This window comes from Lissotriton vulgaris, chromosome 5, assembly GCF_964263255.1.
Source record: "Lissotriton vulgaris chromosome 5, aLisVul1.2, whole genome shotgun sequence".
Lineage (NCBI taxonomy): Eukaryota > Metazoa > Chordata > Amphibia > Caudata > Salamandridae > Lissotriton > Lissotriton vulgaris.
The window spans coordinates 1,785,020,067-1,785,040,593 of record NC_141693.1 but is presented as its reverse complement, the minus strand read 5'-3'; the positions used below and the strand labels follow the sequence as shown (position 1 = coordinate 1,785,040,593).

Here is a 20,527-nt window from a genome sequence, read left to right as displayed (position 1 = left end):
AGTGTTTGAAAAGTTTCAGCACTCCGCCCATCATCTTGTTGTGCTGCCCCATGTTTAGCCATGGTTGCATTGACATTAGAGTAGTAGGGTGTGGTAGGGTGGGCCCTAGTTTTTTCAGTCCTTATCTGACATCCTATTAGAGCGGACGTGAGAGGGTGTTTCTCCCACCATGTGCAGCAGATCGAATTAAAGCACATGTCCTTTATTCGGACCTCTATTTCCACTTGCCCTGCCCTTTTCTATTAACCTCAGGGCCCTTACTCCTTTGTGAACAGAGAGCAATGAGCGTGTGGGAGGGTTTTGTGGCTTGAACTCTGCCTTTCCCATCTTCTTGCCTCAGCCCCGTCTCATCTCCCTACTAGTCATGCTCTTGGCTTCCAGTCAATGCTGAAATGTAAAACATTTGTTCCAGTAACCCACACATTGTGTGAGGCGAGGGTGGTGTCAGGAAGGGACGGAGTCGTGAGGGTGTAAGATCATAAGGAGCTGAATCATTGACGGCCAGCCTATGGGCTGCGAGGACATCCCCATTAATTGTACTAACTCTGCCCCTTAAATAGGGAAACATGTTCATCAAACTGTTTTGCCTTACATCATTTGTTACAAGCAGACCATTTTAGGAAAGCTAACGGCAGCAAGGAACCTACTGCAGAAATCAACTGTATCCAGCCAATATCAGCTTATAACGCTGGTGCAATAGCTCAGGTGTTTAATGCACATAATAAAGAGATCCGTGGGTTCTTCATGGAACAGGTATGAATCACAAAATAGCTTAAAGGGTTAATGTGCCTACTGCCGAGCATTGTGTGCTCCTTCAGATTTATGCATGGTATGGTAGCTTAGTCTGTTAATGTGGTCGTTCAGAGATCTTGTGTAACCGCCAGATGGCAAGTTACAGCTTAGGGAGTTTTGTGCCTTCTGCAGACAACTGCTTATGACCTGCACAGTAACTTAAGGTTTCATAATTCTGAGGTTGGTAAAATGTATTCTCTTGCAAAGTGGGTCTTGGGTCAGCAAGTTGAACACGTGCTGCAGACACATTTGGTGATCTGTAAATCACAATTTTCAAGCTTTTCCATCCAGTTGAAGCAGGTGTTCATATTAGCCCACACATGGGATAAGAGTGACACCTCTTATTGACTGTGCTTATGAACTTGTCAAGTGTGATAAATATTGAAAAACAATATTTCAAATCTGTTTGTCTTCTGGCAATGCATGATTTTAGATGGGGTGTCTTTGTTCCCCCGGATGGCTTCTCTGCTTGGATGAAATGTGAGATTCCAGCTGTGCTCTCACTGTAACCTCTTACACCTGCCGCCATCCCAGGAATACATTGGACAAAGAGAATTGTATTTTTCAGGATTTTTTTGTTTTTGAAATTGGGTCATGGAAACATTGGCCCTATCTGGGAATGCCCAAAATTTACCACCTTGTACCTGATGTTGGGTTTTGCCGTCAGGTCATGCATGACAGGAAAACAGTGACCCCTTCTAGGAAGGCCCAAACTTTACCACCTACCTTCTGCCTGACTTGAGCCTCTTGGTCGTCATCCATAAACCGTGTTCTGATTGACTTCTTCACTTCTCAGATAAATGGGGTCACCAAGTCTACTTTCCATCACCTTCCCCATCTATGAGTGGTCCTATCACCTCTTTCACTTGCCTCAAAGACCAATATTATCTTTTCTAGTTGTAATCCTCTGCCTGGATTCTTGCAACAGCCTGATCAACCTACCCAAGAAAGCCATTGCCAAACTTCAAAGAGTTTTACAGTTGCGCAGCCTGTCTTCTGTTAATCTTGAATTGTCGAAATCACATCATTCTTTCCCTAAAAGCATCCACTGGTTGCTAGTAAGGCTAAGATCAAACGTCAAAGCACCATGGTTAGTCTATAGAGCCTTACATCAACCCGCCTCTTTGACCAGCGTTTTTGTTCCATCCCAACCCACCAGAGGTTTAAGATCCATGAACAGCCTGCTCTCAATGCGCCTGTCTATTGGCATGTCACTTCACACTCACGGCTCATCCCTTTAGATCTCTCTCCCACCTCTCCCACCTCGGAACATACCTTCCTAAATTTAGAAAAGTTTCAAAAACGCATGTTTTCAGTAAAGTTTATCACATGCCTCAATCATCTCCTATGAGTCTCTAAAGACACATGTCCCTCCGCAACCAGTTCCTTGGCCTATCATTTCACTAGCCTGACCCAGCTGAGTCTTGCAGGAACTTGACCACCTCAAAAGCCTGTCTCTTCATTCAGGGCGTCACTTCATCCCTACAGACATACGCCATCAACACTGTCTACTGTCATACAGACCCTAGAACTCTCTGTCCAAGAGTCCCCTGGTTAAACGCCTAAAACAGTTTCACAAGTGGCTTCACCCTTCTGTCTCGAGGGTTTAACACCCCGACCCTAGCTAACAAAAGGGTTTTTTTGTACCTAAATACATATCTAAATTATTCTATATAGTTGTTGCGTCCTTGTGCACTCTAGTGTTGGTTTGCTGCTCTCTATAAATCCTTAATAAATACATAAGTCTACCCCGTGCAGGCTGCTCCTCCACACAGTATACACCCACAGAAATGATGGGTGCCGCAGAATGTGCCAATGCTGTCCATTGGAGATAGGTGGGAGGATTTCCTGGGTCCGGCCTGGATCCAGTTTAAAGAGCAGCTGTCAAAACTGGAGTAAATAAAAAGATGGGCAGAGTGCGTGAAAGAATCTCAACCACTGACAGTATCTTGGGGCGACAAAAGAGTCTATCGTTTTTCACCCACTATGCCACTCTAGACTGAAACCTGCCTTATGCAAATCACTCTTGGTTCTGCACCAATAGGAACAGCCCGGCCATTAGTTCCACGCAATGCCAGTGGCTGATAGTAAATCAAGCGTTTCTTTGTTGTTTGATGCAACAGTAATGAGGCGCGAGCCCGCCCTTTTCCAACTGTGCTTCCGGTCACCTGTGCTTCCGGTCACCTGTGCTTCCTGTCACCCTGTGCTTCCGGGATGTGTACGCCATTATGCTTGTTGGGAAATCATACTCACACCGCCGTAACAATATTGTCTAAGTGACGCCCCTTGTGTAAGGCCTTCGAGGAAGTGCACCGTCAAGCGGTGGCACCAGAGTGACTAATGCCGGTGTGTGAGCATAAGATATGTCTCCCGAGCACGGGTAAGACAATATCGTGCACACAGATGCTGTGAGGCCATTTTAATATCGACATCCACACAGATACGAAAAGGGGAGCTTTTTTGTAAACATTATTTTTACAGCAGGTGGCTTTGCGGTGGCGCCATATTGGATGATAAACACGAATTAAAATCTCAGTGTTAAGTCATTTGAATGTTTTCCGCGCTCATACTGTGCTGTGTTCAAGATTGCCACCCAGTGAGAATGTTATATGCAAACTGGGGTCCTCTTCATTCTCTCTTGTCATTGTTAGATTTCAAAAAGGAAACTCTTTCCTTTTTTCCTCGTCAGGTAGGAACTTAAAACGCTCGGGCTGTTGTTTCACAGTGCAGATGTAATGCCATTTTTCTTCGATGAGTCACTTGACAGCTCAGCTCACCCCCAGCTGCAGTAGTGCCTCCCTTAAACTTATCTACTTGCAGCAGGACTCGAGGGTGTGCCCATCCCATTCATTACCGGGGGAGGCTCCGGGCACCCCCGCAGATAATTCAGCCTGTCCCTTCGAGGGCGCGGCCACCCTTGCAGACACGTGTTGAGCTGTTTGCCTTCGTGCGTGAGCTGTCAGAAATGAATGTCCGGCATCGAGTAGAAGACGCCTCGAAAGCACGCGCTTCTGAAAAAAACATTTAACATAGAGTGCGCAGGGGCCGGGTCCACGCATATAACAGTGGTTCCCAAACTGTGGTGAAAATGTTAAAATGTACTGTAAATGTGAAGGAATTTGAACATGGAGGCTAAAAGTTAAATTAGTTCCACAGATTGATTCGTGGGAGCAGTGCACGTGCATCAAACCGAGTATTGTATGGGTGAGAGGAGTGGCCGCAATTGAATTTAGAAAAGCTCCAAGCCTCCAACCTTTCTATTCAAGTTAAAATTTAGATTTTTTTAATGTATATGTTTGCGAATTAAACAAAATGTGTCATCATTTATGTATTTGTTTGATGAATGCTTTTTTTCTGCAGTTTTCTGTGTATTGTTCAACAGTTCAAATCCTCAAAAATACTTAGGCCGGGGTCAGTAATGACTCCGTGGGGGGGATGGGGGATCCTCGGAGGGGAGTCCCCATATTCCAATAAGGATTCAGTGGGGGTCCCCGGGTTCCCCAGAAGTCATAAGGTTAAGAACCACTCACATAGACGATTCTGTAATCCCCCAAGTGCTGTGTTTGTACTCCTTATGTGATCCACCCTGACTGTCCTTGTTTGTTTGTTTCTCGCCCCCTACCCCCAACCCATCTGCCCCCTAATGGCTTTACAGGCGTGGCTGGGACTACTGTTCCTCCTTTAGCCCCTCATAAATAAATAAATCATATGTTCTTATATAGCGCCTTTCACCGTAAGGTCTCAAGGCGCTTGCTTTGGGAACCCGCCCTGGCTTTTCCCTGCAAGATAACCCCAACTGGGCATCTCCAAGGTGAAAGCCAGGCATCCCATTCATAAAAATGCCATGAAAGACCCACCGTGCGAGCTCTTTACAAAATCAATAAATAAAAATGTTACAATAAAGTGATCATTCATCATAAAAAGCCAATTGCTGAATGGGGTAAGCACGGTATCGACATGCTCCGGCTGCTGCATCCTGCTCTGTCCCTTATGTGATTGCTATATGACACCCCCAGGATTTCTTCTTTAGTTTTCACCTAAGACAGAGCTTGTGATGTAGCTTGCAATATCTTTTGTTTTCTAACAGTGAGCGTAGAGGCTACCCATTGCATATCATCGGTTGTAATCATAGTCACTGTTGCTTGCTTGCTTTTTGTTGGTCATATGCTGTAGAAGTAATTCCTTTTCGTTCGTTTGTCTCTCCCTTGGAGCATGGAGGCATTACTTGTGTCCATCCAGTGATCATTTTTTAGATGCTACTTTTTTATTTGTCTTTTAGAACTCTATGGGAGTGCATGTTTTTCAGGTGTCTCCTTTGTGTGCTTATCTCCCGCTTCACTCTTTGTTGCTTACTTTCCCGACTGCTACTCCATTCCCACATCCCATTTGTGTTTGCTTGTTTTTGTTTTCGCTATCTACCCAGCCCTACCAGTTGTGTTGCCCTGCCAGTTGTGTTGCCCTGCCATTTGTGTTGCCCTGCCATTTGTGTTGCCCTGCCAGTTGTGTTGCTCTGCCGTTCCCTGCCCACCCTCCTATGTTGCTCTGACGTTCCCCAGCCACGGTGGTGTAATGTAACTTGAGTGCCCCCCCCCCTTCAAAGCACGTGATGGGGGCCCCCTACGCCTGGACCCAGTCAGGAGCTCTCAGGCCATGGACCCGCTGCCCGTGCAAAATGCAGAGGGGGGGGGGTCCTGAAGCTTGGGGGCCCTCCCGCACTGTGGGCGCTATTGTACTCCACTGCCCAGCCACTCTCTCTTGTGTTGCTCTGCCGTTTCTCACCCACTCTCCCTTGTATTGCTCTGCTGTGCCTCACCCACCCTACCTTGTGTTGCTTTGCCGTTCTCTGCCCCGCCCCCCACCCTCCCCCCCCCCAATGGTGCTTTGCTGATCCAACTCTGATCGCTAACTATAAAGAAATAAACTTGCCCACCTGAATTTGTAGCTGGGCGCTCCTACAAAATAACACTGGCAGGCACGTCAAAGTCTTCTAAAAAATGTTCCGCTTTTGTCATGCTGCACTGCATCACGGATGATATGTAGCGTGACACAAACCATTGGCAAAGCCAAAAAAACAGCAAATCGGCCAGACATATTGGCTTTACCAATGCTTGTTTTTTCTTGCAGCCTGGCAGTGCTCTTTCTGTTTTCAGAGCCGGATTTCCTCCTGCCTGGTATTGGGTGCTTGATACTTTAGTTGACCGTTGTTCCATGATTACCACAGAATTGCACAGCTTGAAACAGCTCACTCTTTAGTACACAAATTGCATGAAATAACTCCTCTCATAGTAGTTTGGAGGCATAGCCTGTGGCTGACCGTGTCCGTAACCGGGCCCTGCATGTCCTTTGGTTCTCCAGCCTGTCTCATAAACTTTTTCCTTATAGGTTAGTCTTGCAGTGAATGAATCAGAGATGCCATTTTTCTTTTCTCAGTTTCTGTCCATGACCATTCCATGAGTACATGTACATTTTATGGCTATGAACCTGGAAGCCAAAAGAGGATCCTACCCAGGAAACATTGACACTTTTATACATTGAACTATTTCATGTATCTGCAACTATCAAACTAATGACACACCACAATGTAGGGAACTGTTACATAAAGCAGAGAGTTAGGTAACCCACCAAAATACTGGCTTGACATTCTATTTCCTGCTTACCTCACTGGCCAGTATGGAGCTGGGACTGTAGCTGATTTCCGCAGTGGACACATTTATATGTCAGATTTTACCATTCGAACACATTTCATCTTCTTACTTTTATTGTTACTAGGGAGATTACGTCCACAAGTCTGTCTTCATTATCTTCTTCCAAGGAGACCAGCTGAAGAACCGTGTGAAGAAAATCTGCGAGGGGTAAGAACCATCTCCATGAAGATAGATTTACTGATGCATGATTCTGTGTTTATAGTTGTGAGCATTGTAAGGTTGCAGGGAACCAACCATTCTGTGATGCTGCCATTGTACAAGCTTGGTGCATTTACTGCCTTTTAAGGTTTTTGTTTAAGCTAGCAATGTGTACTTGTCCAACTTTATGTATGCTACATTTTAATTTATTTTGTATGAACTCCCTTACCCCATAAATGCCACACCTCTAGTAGCAATTCACAGCCGTAGTTTCCAGAGTGCAGCACAAAATGATAATTTCCTTGTATGCTTGCAGCTTTGCACACAAACCTCAGAATCAACACAGAGGCAGAGAGATCTAGGATTATTGTTTTGCTGGTTACCAAAATGATCAGGGTGCAGTGTGTTGGGGAAAGTTTTGTTTCTACTCTTTTTACATTAGTTTTGTTTTCATTTCTTTACTTACCACAGCAGACATGATTTTGTGTCTACCTCATGCAAAAACCCAGAGCTAAAGTCCTAAGGCAAACTCAATTTCCCATTAGTAGCAATCAGATTGAATGTAAGTTAGTTGGGATTTCCCCAAAGCGCCAGAAATCCTCTTGCTTTCCCTTTGCTTTCGACAGGGATAGCACATGGGTAACCCACTGTTATGATATGACTGGTAATCATAATGTTGAAACTGGATGCGTGTACCAGAAATAAGAAAGAGTGAGCCAAAACTGAAGAAATTGAAGCATTCTTCTTTGGGAAGTAGAGTCTCATGATTAGTGTGTCTGTTTAACCAGAAATAAGAATGGATCTTTTGCTGTACCTCCTGTCCTTCATGGGATTATTCTCATAACCCCCGCCCGCCCAAGAATGTCAAGACAGATGATGTACCATGGGTTTTTCCTTCATCCTTTAGTTTTCCCTGTTGTCTTATTTTGTGTCATTGGTTTCATTGCACCAGTACTGTGGGGCTGAGGGACGAGTCTTGAGGGACGGTGCAGATGATGTTCTTCAGTTCCGAGGTGAACCATGGTAGGCGGATTCTCTGGGTTCTTCCGGTGAGGAAAGAGGAGTTCCATTTGAAACCTCTGACGACATTGAAGAGTTCTTTGCTGTGGTTAGAACTGTCTTTGATGCGGTCTACCAAGGTGCTCCATTTAGTCTCTTTCTGGAGTTAGTGGTATTGGTTGAAGGATGTCTATGTAATCCTTACTGGTGCGCCCTTTCCTTTCTAGTTGCTTGCAGTTGTGTTTCGTGGTTCTTTGTTCTTTGGTGTACCAACGGGCCTGTTTGGTAGATCTCTTGAGTTTGGTGGACTTGATAGGGCGACTTTGACGGCGCAGTCAGTGATTCAGGCAGAGAAGTTCTTGACAGCCTGTTCTAGGTTGGTTGCAGTGTCAGGGTGGGAGGTGTTGAGGGCGTCTGTCTACTGCCTCTATGACACTTTGTTCCATTTGTGGTGGGAGTTGCTGTGCGGCTTGGTGGCAGTGTTGAGGGGGTCCTGTGATGATAAAGTGGACAATGACGTGATCTGCCCAGGTGAGCTCCCTGACATGACAGTACTTGACTGTTATGCTGGCCGTGAAGAGGGGGTCAAGCGTATGTCCTGCGTGGGTGAAGCAGATGCTTTAGAGGAGGTTTGGCAGTGTTGGTGTCATTGAGGTCATCGAGGTGGAATTTCAGGTCTCCGTGGAAGATGTTGTTTTTGGAGTCGTTGGCGAGCGGGGCAAGGAAGTCTGGAATGGTTTTGCAGAAACTGGGACGTGCTCCTGGTGGTCTGTAGGTGACTGTGCCTCTGATGGCCGTTTTGTTGTCGGTTTGGAGTTGGAAATTGAGGTGATCCATGATCGAGGTGGTGTCTGCTGTGGTGGTGCAGTGGATGTTTTCTTTGTGGATGATAGGGATTCTGCCTTCATGTTTGTTGATGGTGTCCCTGTGGGCTATCTTTTAGCCATCGGGTGTTGCTAAGGCGATGTCAGGAGCATATGGTGGGTTGAGTGAGGTCTCCGTGAGGAAGACAATGTCATGGATCAGGTAGGTGATGGTGTCCCAATTCTCCATGGTTTGCTCGCACAGTGTTTGTGCGTTGAGCAGGAGGCACTGGAGTTGTTCTGAAGCAGACGTGGTCGGCATGGTGGTAGTCTGTGTGTGTGTTTAGGTGCTCCGGTGTCACAGGAGCAGAGACCATACCGGTAGGTAACAGGTCCTGCCATTGAACATGGAGAAGTGCGACTGCAGTTATTGTAGCAGAGTCTAGAGTTCAGGGCTCGGAGCTCAGCGGCAGTGTATCTCTGTGTAGCCGGAGAACCAGGGTTTCTGACGCTGGGGGTGGGCTAGGCTTGGCCTTCGGCACGTTGGCTGGGCCCCTGCGGCATCACCGTGCTGTGTCCTCCATCAAGTATGTCCTGGGAGGATAGAGGGGTGCTGGGTAGGGGTGGGCGGGGTTAGCGGGAGGTTGGAATTGGTAGGGAAACTGTTAAAAAAAACAGATAGGAAAAGCGAGCAGTGAGAGCAAAGCCAGTGCAAATACAGGAGGAGATACAATAGGAAATAATACAACGCAAAATGAATACACAATTCAATAACACTAAAAAGTTAAGTAGAACTGAAACAATTACTGAAACAATTACAGTAAAAATGAAACTAGATGAAATAAGTGAAGACTAAACAGTGGTAGTCGAGACTAGCAAATTGTTTACAAAAGCACGACTAAAACAGGCTAACAGGCAAAACAAGCAAGACAGTCCAAGATGGCAGAAAGGCATGAATGGCAGAGGTTGGGACCTACTGTTTGGGCAGCAAGGGGAGCTGGAGCGTGAACCTTCTCAGCATAACATGCATAGAATACTCAATAATAGTTATATATATATTTTACTACTATTCTAATGATAGTGCTTTTGCTCAATGATGATAGCAAGAAGCATGCACCTTAACAATGCAGTTACTAATGTTGATGGTGCTAGGTCTAACAGAACATCTAGTATTTTTTACATTATTTCAACGCTACTTCCCAGCTCTGTTGTACAACTCTGTGAGGCTTGCTGATGTAACGGGTTCAAATGTCCCTTACAGATTCCGTGCCTCTCTCTACCCCTGTCCTGAGACTCCGCAGGAGAGGAAGGAAATGGCTGCCGGTGTTAATATCCGAATTGAGGATCTTCAGATGGTAGGAGTTCCTTACTAGCTGAGTTATTTCTTTGTGTACCTCTCTGTTCGATGCATAATTCAAGTGAGCGCAGAAGCCATCTGATCTGGGATCACCAGTTCATATGAAAAGCTTGTTTAATTCTTACTGTTTGCAGGAAAATTTCATTTTAAACGTTAAAATTTTGAGAGAAGACCAGGAACGCTTCAGGAGGGTTTTTTGAAGAGAAGATGACCAGGCGAGAATAGTTTTTGAGTGTGGGTTTCCCCATTTAAAAATCCTCATAGTTACCAATTGAGGCAAAACAATAGACCATTAACCAAACCGGGATTGTTTTAGTAAGAGATCAGAGCCTTTGAGGAAAAAGTTACTATGTGTCATCTAAGTTATGACAAGTTTTCTTGACAATTCATTCTGAGTTGAAATGCTTAAAAAGAGCCCAGAGTCTGCCTCTTTTTAGGAGCCTTTCATCATTCTAAGCCCTAATTCACAGAAATGCTCCCACCGACTCATCTCAGCCTTTCAATGAACTTGTACATGAAGTCATGATCTCAGCAATATGGGACGCGGTAGTTCCATTGCACAATGTCTTTAAACAACAGCAAAACATCTGCATGTTATTTTCATGTCTGCTTCTTTGACAACACAGCACATGGTAGTATCTTTGGAGTCCAGACCAGCTCACTCTTTTGTTTTCCCTACAATTTTTAGATTTTCTCATTTACCTGTCTCCTTCTCCCACCTAAAGGTACTCAACCAAACTGAGGATCACAGACAGAGAGTCCTGCAGGCCGCGGCGAAGAACATCCGCGTTTGGTTCATCAAAGTGAGGAAGATGAAGGCCATATACCACACACTGAATCTCTGCAATATTGATGTCACGCAGAAGTGTTTAATCGCTGAGGTGTGGTGCCCGGTCACAGACCTCGACTCCATACAGTTTGCACTTCGGAGAGGCACGGTACGTCTGCTCCTACACTGGCATATTTCTTTATCATATCAAAGTCAGAGGCTTTCCAATCATTGAGACTGTAATACCACAATGAAGTATTTGCCACTATGATCTTTAGGTCCAAGAGTAAACAAGGTTAACCTGCACAAGAAGTGAACAGAATTGAGAAATAAATATCCATAAAAACAACCCTACACACAGTACCATCAAAAGCAGCAGGGCAGCGTTCAATCACTTCCATATCACATGTTCTGTAAACTACCACCTTGATTTTTGAGATGATGAAAGTTTAACAAAGTACAATGACATGTCTGTGGAACCACACTGGAAGTATAGGGGCACCCATGCTCTCTCCCTTAAGGTGGATGATCTGGCTAGGGAAAAGCATCCACATTAACATATAGCATAAAAGTTAAATGCAAAGTAGCTTCCTTAAGACCTTCCTTAAGTGATTTCACCTCTTGGAATCAAGTCTTAGGAAAATTTTATGGGTATTGCACAGTACTTTGAAGTAGCAACTTGCAGATGGTGCAAATGATAACTATTGAAGGGTAAAATTTCAACTTTATCCACAAAGTCAGGAAAATATGTGCCTTGCAAAGGTGGATTAAATTTCAATTGAAATATAAGGTCACCTGGTCCCCTACATATCTGTTCGGTGCATAACTGTGCCACACACCGGATAATTTCCTGTAGTTGGATTATCTGATCAAGGAGGAGGGAACTTGTGCTGGCAAGGTGTATGCTCAGGGAAATTCTGATAGCCTAGCGGTGGTGGTTTTCCCTTTACAACTCAGAACTGCACTTAGCTCTGAGTGGCGGTGGGTTAGGGTAAATAGGGGTGTGACATCTGATACCATGGATTTGCTATGCAGAGCTGACCAAACGAATGGCATCATTTACCCACTGGTTTTTGTGGTTCTGAGTCTCAGCGCGGATGTTTTCCTGCCAACTCGCCGCGCTGATAAAGTGGCCACTTTTATCTTTTTTACCTTTACCTGCTTCGCACTTTATGAATTTTAGCAAGTTAAAAAAAAATGTACTCAAATTAGCAAGAAAAATGCTTGTGTGTTTTTGCACACACCTGTAGTATCTTATACCTTAATGCATTTGTGATGACTCTCTGATGCTGAGAGGTGAGCACTGCTCAGTGATAATTTGCAAACCCGTGGCTTCTGTCTTTTTTTTAAATAATAATATGTAGGTCACAAAGAAACTATTATTCTTGATTTTTAAGACACTTCCTAAAAGTTGTTTAATAGTTATATTTGTCCTTTTAAGAGAGTATGCTTCATCAATAATTTGAGAATGTTATTTTAAACCTCCTTTTTGCTTCTATTCATTTACTAGGACCATAGTGGATCCACAGTGCCGTCCATTCTCAACAGGATGCAAACCAACCAGACTCCGCCCACCTACAACAAAACCAACAAATTCACAAGTGGCTTTCAGAATCTGGTCGACGCCTATGGTATTGGCACATACAGAGAAATCAATCCAGGTCTGTATAACGGATTTTCCCGCCAATGACTGTGAAGTAAAATGTCTGGTGTTACACGTCAGAATCATATGCCAGTTGTGTTTATTTTTTTTAAAAAAATGTTTTCTCCAGGGAGGGCTTTTCTAATTATAAATACCACAATTTCCTTCCTTACGTGGCTATGGAAATCCTATCAAAGAAAAGATGCCTTCAATAGAACATCGAGGCTGTTTTTTTCAAGTTCCTCTTTCGTAGAAAAATCTGGAGCTGGCAGCCTAGATCTGTAATGAATTAATTAATTTCTTCTGCTTCGGTAGCAGAGCTTTCTCTCATGGGAGCATCATCTAAAATAATACTCTAGCTACACTTCCTGCGATATTTATTCCTTTATTGTGCACCATAGATGTAAGGGATCCAGAGTATTCACTGAGGATTTTTATGTGTTTTTCTCACTTTTTTTCTTTGATTCATCGGTTATCCAAAGCCTAAGACGACGTTTCTGAAGCCTGCGAGTCCACTGTTAGAATGTTTCCCAAGGCTATTAAATAACAGCAAGAGAGGTTCCCGCTGGCCCAACATTGTCTGCTATGTATGGGCCCTAGTCCCCCATCCCTTGTGAGGGTCAATAAAATCAATCATGGTGGAGCTGAGCTGCAGTTTATAATCATTTTGGAGCAGGAAAGAAGAGTTGAGGTTCCGTTCAGTCCACACCACCTTCCAAGTACCACTCTAGGCTAGGACTGGACTTGGGACATGCAGAACAAGGGGAAAGTTTACTCCTCTTTCTGAGGCATGTGGGGAATTGTGGCCTGTAAACCCTCCATGAAAACCCTTGTCAGTGCCTCAGTGGATGACCTGTCTTAAGCTCCTAGTTGAATTGTCTTAACTCTAAAGATTTCGGCCTCGTATATGCCACTGGCCTTACCTGCACCAGCTCAGTCTTCATATTGGATCCAAGGTTCTGACTTTGAACCCCAGTGCATTGTGATGATAGTTTTAATTCCATTTGTGACTTTGTATGCTGAAAGAATGGGTTCCTCTGTGCCTGATGGCAGTTCAGGTGCAAATATAGGCAGTAAGAGCCACATAATTTTATGGAATCAGTTCTGGTTTGGACATTGAGCCATAGGTTCCTTCTATTCTCCAGCCTGATGCCAACCCATAATCTTATCACAAGCCAAAAACATCTGTTCATGTTTATGAAGACAGGTGCAGGTTTGTTTCTGCACATATGGAATGAGAGTATACAATGGGTATCTCCTCCTGGCTTTCATCCCACATCCTGGTATCACAACATGTCCATACGGGATGGAGCACGGGGTTCTTTAAGAATGGTACTATGCCACGATTAGAAGTGGGTATGTCTTGGAAGAGGATCTTGTGTCTTTCTTCAGTTTCATTCATCTCCAATAGGCATATATAACAGCTTTGTTGCCATTTCACCTTCCTGAACTTTGAAAATTTGACTCCTATTTGGTTTCTTGAAGTTCACTAACAGTGCTTGTCCTCCCACCGGAAATCAGCAGTCCAGGTTTGAAGAAGCGTGCTCTGATTACTGAGTGGGACGAGCGACAGGCAACATGTGTCTGCATTGTAGTGGTGGTTGACCTCCATTGGCTGCATCCTTGATATCATATATGTTTGTAATTTTTTTCAAACGTGCTTATTAAAGAAAACCCAATACAAAGGACCACAGCTTACTAACCAGATTTCTAACAAGGCACATGCCCCAGAATGGGGTATCAGTTCAGTAATTGGAATATTGTCGTCTCCCCTCTACTGTCTATATCGTTGTCTTTTCTGAGAGTGTCACGCACAGGTTTTAGATGTCTACGAAAAGAGAGGTAAAGAGAAAAAAGACTCTGAATAAGCTTTCCAAACCCCAGCCAAGAGCTACTCCTGCATTTATCACCATTGATCTAACAGCTTCCCCTTTCCTGGTAATGTCCTTACATATGTAGAAGAAATGCACTCAAAATTTTTTATAGACACAGGTGGTTCACCCTCAAAGGATTGGTCCCCAGCATAAACCATCCCCCTCTTTCACAGCTCTTCCGAGAGGCGTGGGTTATAAACTCGTGAGTAAAAATCTGTACGTTCTGCTTGTCAAAAATTCAATGTCTAGCCGGACACGAACCATTTTATTTTAAGCCCAATTGGGTCAGCTCTTTATTGATATCCTAGAACTCGTTTCTCTTCATTTCTGTTTTCCTGACCAGGAGTTGAAAGCTAATGAGTAGAGCAGCTCCAAAATGATCTGTTTATGGATTGCAGCCGGATGATGTCTCATGGTCTTCTGTGGGATCAACTTTGTCGTGACAGTTACTAGAGTTCTGTGCCCACCTCAAGGGACTGGAAATACTCTTCAGACCTTAATTCTGACTGTTTCTCACTCCCACAAAGGCTCTGTCTTAAAGTCCAGCTTCGCTCATTCAAAGTCTCGTCATCTTACATCATAGCAGATCTGCTGTATGGGCAGATTATGTTCATTATCATCTGATTGGTGATGCGCATAGATGTAGCTGTTGAAGTACTCGAAGTCCAGGAAGCCTATAAGACACTTTCACAATGATTGTATGATGGTATCAGTGATATTATAAATTATGTCTTTTGAGATGTCTAGTCATCAGTGGTGTAATGTAACATGTCATGTGTGAATCAGTGATGTTATAAATGATGTCTTTTGAGATATAGCATCAATGGTGCAATTTAGTTTGTCATGTGTGATGTTATGTAACATAATTTTAACTGCTCGTTAGGTCTCGGCTAAAGACGCGCGGAAGCGCGTCTCCGCCGAGATCTTTTGTCAGCGAGTGTGCTTCCCAGGAGACACTCCTGGCACGCGCAGGCGAATCTAAACTGGCACGCGCATTAGTACGAGCGCTGCGCGAGGCTCCCTCACAACACACGCATGCGCATACATAGAAACAGAAGCGCTCACGCACGCACATACATACAGAACCCCCCCACTCATACACACACACACGCACGCACGCACGCGCGCACCGTCCCCCCCTCTCCCCTTTAACTTACTGTGGCAATCTGGGGGACTCCGCTCTCCGCACCGGCAGGGAGAGTTGACGCTGCGGCTCCTTTCCCGGGACTCCCTCTTGGTCAAGGGAGCCCCGCAACACGTGTGCAACGTCCTGTTGTCGGCCCCGGGGCTCTCCACGCTCGCAGGAGCCCCGGGCCGCTCCACGCATTTCCTCCGCCTGCCTCTTCTTCCGGTCCGGACGCGGCTCCGCCCCCGTCACAGGCGACCTTGCCTGACTTCCGGTGCGGCCGCGGCGGAATTCCGGGGGCAGTAAGAGTTATTGTATATTTGGCTGCTAAATGAAAGCGTGTCCATCTTATTTGCATGTAGACGAGACTCACAACGCCACTCTAACAACGACACTGGCTTTTGTTCTGTTTGCCTGTTGAGTTCTAGTTGCTAGTGCAATATGTAAAGATGGGATAAGCCATTCTGTCTTATTTCCGTGCTGTGTTGGATTAATTAGATATCTCTTTCTCAAGTGTTCTCAGTGTTGAGCTGGTGGAGAGATTTAGCGTGTTGCTTGGTGTCTCTTTGTAGCATGTTTGCTTTGAAAGGTCACGTGTGCTTTAAACTCCTGGTTTGCTGTATCCATTTGGCCATGTATTTATGTGAGGGAAGGTCGTGTTTGCTATGACTACAGTACTTGGTTAGGTAATGCTCTGTCTTTATAATCTTACTTTTATGTATAAATACTGTCATACGCTTGTTTTGACTGTGAGGAATTTGTGCTTTTCTTTATTTGTCTGTATCTATTCCTCTTTGGCTACAATGGGGCAGTGTTGACATGGTCCTGCCACCCTTTGTAGCTGCAGTGTATGGCTTTGCACTACATTAGTCTTCTTTGCTCCTGCGACAGCCTTTGGCATTGAGTTGGTGCAGTTGCTGTAGAGTTGCAGCCACAGTCCTGCAGTGAATCACTGTGACATCCTGTGAGCTCTTTTGTAGTGAGACACACCTTTGTGTTTGCTTGTGACTGCAGGACTGTGGGATAGAGTTGCCATCGTATTCTGTTTTCCACTCCACAGTGCTGTGTCCTTCCCGCTCACTGCACATCTCGGATTGCACATTGCACGTCATATTAATAGATAGTGGAGCAGCTGCCTGAAGTAAGATTGAGCTGAAAAATCAATACCAGTAATTGGCCCTAGACAAAGCGCTTCATTCATCCTATGATGCCAATGGGTGGCTCTCTACAGAGACAGGGTGAACGGGACAAGAACAGAGTAGAATACATGTAACGGGCCTTGCATCTTCAAGGCATGCTGGGAACAGGTGGCCCAAACCTACATTTATTGGTAATAACAGTTTTCAGTTTCTATCTCATATTCCGAGTAGTGAGTGCAGAGTAGTGAGTGCAGAGTGCAGAGTAGTGAGTGCAGAGTAGTGAGTGCAGAGTAGTGAGTGCAGAGTAGTGAGTGCAGAGTAGTGAGTGCAGAGTAGTGAGTGCAGAGTAGTGAGTGCAGAGTAGTGAGTGCAGAGTAGTGAGTGCAGAGTAGTGAGTAGTGAGTGCAGAGTAGTGAGTAGTGAGTGCAGAGTAGTGAGTGCAGAGTAGTGAGTAGTGAGTAGTGAGTGCAGAGTAGTGAGTAGTGAGTAGTGAGTGCAGAGTAGTGAGTGCAGAGTAGTGAGTGCAGAGTAGTGAGTAGTGAGTAGTGAGTGCAGAGTAGTGAGTGCAGAGTAGTGAGTAGTGAGTGCAGAGTAGTGAGTAGTGAGTGCAGAGTAGTGAGTAGTGAGTGCAGAGTAGTGAGTGCAGAGTAGTAAGTGCAGAGTAGTGAGTAGTGAGTGCAGAGTAGTGAGTGCAGAGTAGTGAGTAGTGAGTGCAGAGTAGTGAGTGCAGAGTAGTGAGTAGTGAGTGCAGAGTAGTGAGTGCAGAGTAGTGAGTAGTGAGTGCAGAGTAGTGAGTGCAGAGTAGTGAGTGCAGAGTAGTGAGTGCAGAGTAGTGAGTGCAGAGTAGTGAGTAGTGAGTGCAGAGTAGTGAGTAGTGAGTGCAGAGTAGTGAGTAGTGAGTGCAGAGTAGTGAGTAGTGAGTGCAGAGTAGTGAGTAGTGAGTGCAGAGTAGTGAGTGCAGAGTAGTGAGTAGTGAGTAGTGAGTGCAGAGTAGTGAGTAGTGAGTAGTGAGTGCAGAGTAGTGAGTAGTGAGTAGTGAGTGCAGAGTAGTGAGTGCAGAGTAGTGAGTGCAGAGTAGTGAGTGCAGAGTAGTGAGTAGTGAGTGCAGAGTAGTGAGTGCAGAGTAGTGAGTGCAGAGTAGTGAGTAGTGAGTAGTGAGTAGTGAGTGCAGAGTAGTGAGTAGTGAGTGCAGAGTAGTGAGTAGTGAGTAGTGAGTGCAGAGTAGTGAGTGCAGAGTAGTGAGTAGTGAGTGCAGAGTAGTGAGTAGTGAGTGCAGAGTAGTGAGTAGTGAGTGCAGAGTAGTGAGTAGTGAGTAGTGAGTGCTGAGTAGTGAGTGCAGAGTAGTGAGTAGTGAGTGCAGAGTAGTGAGTAGTGAGTGCAGAGTAGTGAGTGCAGAGTAGTGAGTGCAGAGTGCAGAGTAGTGAGTGCAGAGTGCAGAGTAGTGAGTGCAGAGTGCAGAGTAGTGAGTGCAGAGTGAGTGTGCAGAATGCAGAATAGTGAGTGCAGAGTAGTGAGTGCAGAGTAGTGAGTGCAGAGTAGTGAGTGCAGAGTAGTGAGTGCAGAGTAGTGAGTGCAGAGTAGTGAGTGCAGAGTAGTGAGTGCAGAGTAGTGAGTGCAGAGTAGTGAGTGCAGAGTAGTGAGTGCAGAGTAGTGAGTGCAGAGTAGTGAGTGCAGAGTAGTGAGTGCAGAGTAGTGAGTGCAGAGTAGTGAGTGCAGAGTAGTGAGTGCAGAGTAGTGAGTGTGCAGAGTGAGTGTGCAGAGTGAGTGTGCAGAGTGAGTGTGCAGAATGCAGAGTAGCGAGTGCAGGGTAGCGAGTGCAGGGTAGCGAGTGCAGAGTAGCGAGTGCAGAGTAGCGAGTGCAGAGTAGCGAGTGCAGAGTAGCGAGTGCAGAGTAGCGAGTGCAGAGTAGCGAGTGCAGAGTAGGGAGTGCAGAGTAGCGAGTGTGCAGAGTAGCGAGTGTGCAGAGTAGCGAGTGTGCAGAGTAGCGAGTGTGCAGAGTAGCGAGTGTGCAGAGTAGCGAGTGTGCAGAGTAGCGAGTGTGCAGAGTAGCGAGTGTGCAGAGTAGCGAGTGTGCAGAGTAGCGAGTGTGCAGAGTAGCGAGTGTGCAGAGTGAGTGTGCAGAGTGAGTGTGCAGAGTGAGTGTGCAGAGTAGTGAGTGCAGAGTGAGTGTGCAGAGCAGTGAGTGCAGGTGCAGAGTGGTGTGTGCTGTTGAGTGCAGAGTGCTGTGTATTGGCAATGTAAATGACAATGCCATTTATTTATGATTTTAAAGAAAAAAAAAGAAATGTCATGAGCAATGCCAATTGCTCTACCTTTAATGATGCCGAGACCATTGCATTGCAAATGCTTGTTTTTTCTAGTGTCTATATATATTTTCTCCTATGTATATATGTGTGTATATGTACTTGCACATATATATATATAGATATATATATCTATATATATATGTGTAACACCACGTCGGTTCAAGTTTTGTGTATTGTGCAGTGCTCGTCACGGGTGCGTTCTCCCTACGGCAGAACCAAGCCGCTAATTATATTTCATCGCAATTCCCTTTGCAGGAAAAAAGTGGGACACACTCCAGTAGTCAGCATTCAGTTTTTATTGCCAATTTTCATCTTTGTCAGGCAAAAGCGAGCAGATCTACGCGTTTCGGTATCGCTGATACCTTGGTTCTTGTGAAGAGCCCCGGGGAGATGGGGAACAGACCGTTGTCATCCCCCTCGTCGACGCAATCGACGCTGGCGGAGTATGGGGACGCTTGCTGGACTTCCTGCCCTTGGGGAGCCCCCCAGAGGCCCCAACATAGGCAGATGAAGCATGCCCTGACCCACCTTGTGCCTTCTGACGTCTGTCCTTGAGGCCTTGGAGCCTGATCTTCATCCTCTCTCTTAGGGTCCTGGCAGAGAAGGTTTTGCAGATTTCACACTCCTCTTCGGCATGAGAAGAGGGGAGGCAGACGGTGCACACTCCATGTGGGTCGGATTTGGCCTTTTTTCTATCACACTCTGGGCAAATGTCAAATAAGCCAGGCATTTTGACAATACAGTGAAGAAAAAAGGCTTAGTACTTAACAACAAGCACTACACACAAGAAAAAGTGAAAAATCACCAAATAAACCCTTGAAAGGGAGAGCTCAATGCTCCAGGGTCCTGCTTGCAGGAGCCGGAAAAAAGAACTGAAAGTAAAAGGGACCTGCTGTGCATTCTGGGATACTGAGAGAGTTCGGAAAAGTTTTCTTAAAGGCACAGTATCCTATTTGAGCCACATAATGGCAGCCTATGGGGCTTGTCTGTCCATACCTTCCTCTCTATCATTCAAGAGGCTTTTTCTTGTAGAGGCAAGTTTTCTCTGTGAGGAAACTGGGCAAGCTGTGCTGTTTGTGTGGTTTTTTTGGTGGAATTTCTAGTTGAAGTACTGGACAGTGTAGCCTGTGGATATAGGCTGCATTATCTGTCTTTAAATTCTCTCTTAAGTGTCTTTGCAGTTCTGCATTTTTTGACAATTTAAGAGATTATTTTTGATTGCTCCGGGGTCCACGCACATGGGCGGGACTATTCACTAGAGTATGACTATACACAGAGATCCCCTACTACAGAAGCACATTTACTACTCTTTTGTGACCTTTTAGGGCTATAGTAACTTGCACAGTGTAGTATGTAATTAGCAATAATCCTAATCTTTTGTGGGAGCACATCCCAGCCTGAACCCTTCTTTTCCCATCCCTAAAACTCTCCTTAAATTTCCCTAAACCCTTCCCATTTGGTAGTAAGTATTATCCATTTTCCAGCCACTCCCCTGGTTTCTCCCACATTTACTACAAAAACATATACTGATGTGTGCGGAGGTTTCCACACTGAAAAGGTAGGCGCGGCAGAAGTGGAGTTCCCCACATACAGCTTGTGAATAGTATTGTGTAGTACATACTCTATGCAGGGTGTCGGTAGGCACCAGTGCGTCCATCGGCAAGCTCTAATGGTTTGTAGCCTAAGATCCTTCTACTGTCATGATAGGAGAATGGGCTGCTGCTTTGCCTGGCTCATCCTCTCTGTGGCGGATTTAATGCCCTCCCATGTTCCTCACGGAGTCCCCTAGATGTCATGTACTGTATCAATAGGACAGACGACAATGAGTGTTATTACATGTATGAAGTTGCGGATGAATTTGAACACAGCCTTTCACC

General features: G+C 45.3%; 2 protein-coding genes across 7 annotated transcripts in view; one reads left to right on the top strand and one right to left on the bottom strand.

Annotated features, from left to right (window-relative positions):
• Positions 1 to 20,527, top strand: part of ATP6V0A1 (ATPase H+ transporting V0 subunit a1) — a 260,245-nt gene that overhangs the window by 98,975 nt on the left and 140,743 nt on the right. For all 6 annotated transcript variants that reach the window (XM_086924114.1, XM_086924113.1, XM_086924110.1 and 3 more), the window contains exons 8-11: positions 6,562 to 6,644; positions 9,699 to 9,792; positions 10,520 to 10,732; positions 12,074 to 12,224. In XM_086924114.1, the coding sequence (XP_086780240.1) occupies positions 6,562 to 6,644; positions 9,699 to 9,792; positions 10,520 to 10,732; positions 12,074 to 12,224 (541 nt within the window). The remainder of the gene's footprint in view (positions 1 to 6,561; positions 6,645 to 9,698; positions 9,793 to 10,519; positions 10,733 to 12,073; positions 12,225 to 20,527) is intronic.
• The window catches only part of LOC147717174 (uncharacterized), a 130,990-nt gene continuing 126,534 nt past the window's right edge, over positions 16,072 to 20,527 (bottom strand). Inside the window, exons 3-4 of the mRNA XM_086919291.1 lie at positions 17,451 to 18,690; positions 16,072 to 16,357 (exon numbers count right to left, since the gene is read on the bottom strand). Of these exons, the coding sequence (XP_086775417.1) occupies positions 16,072 to 16,357; positions 17,451 to 18,598 (1,434 nt within the window). The 5' untranslated portion in view covers positions 18,599 to 18,690. The remainder of the gene's footprint in view (positions 16,358 to 17,450; positions 18,691 to 20,527) is intronic.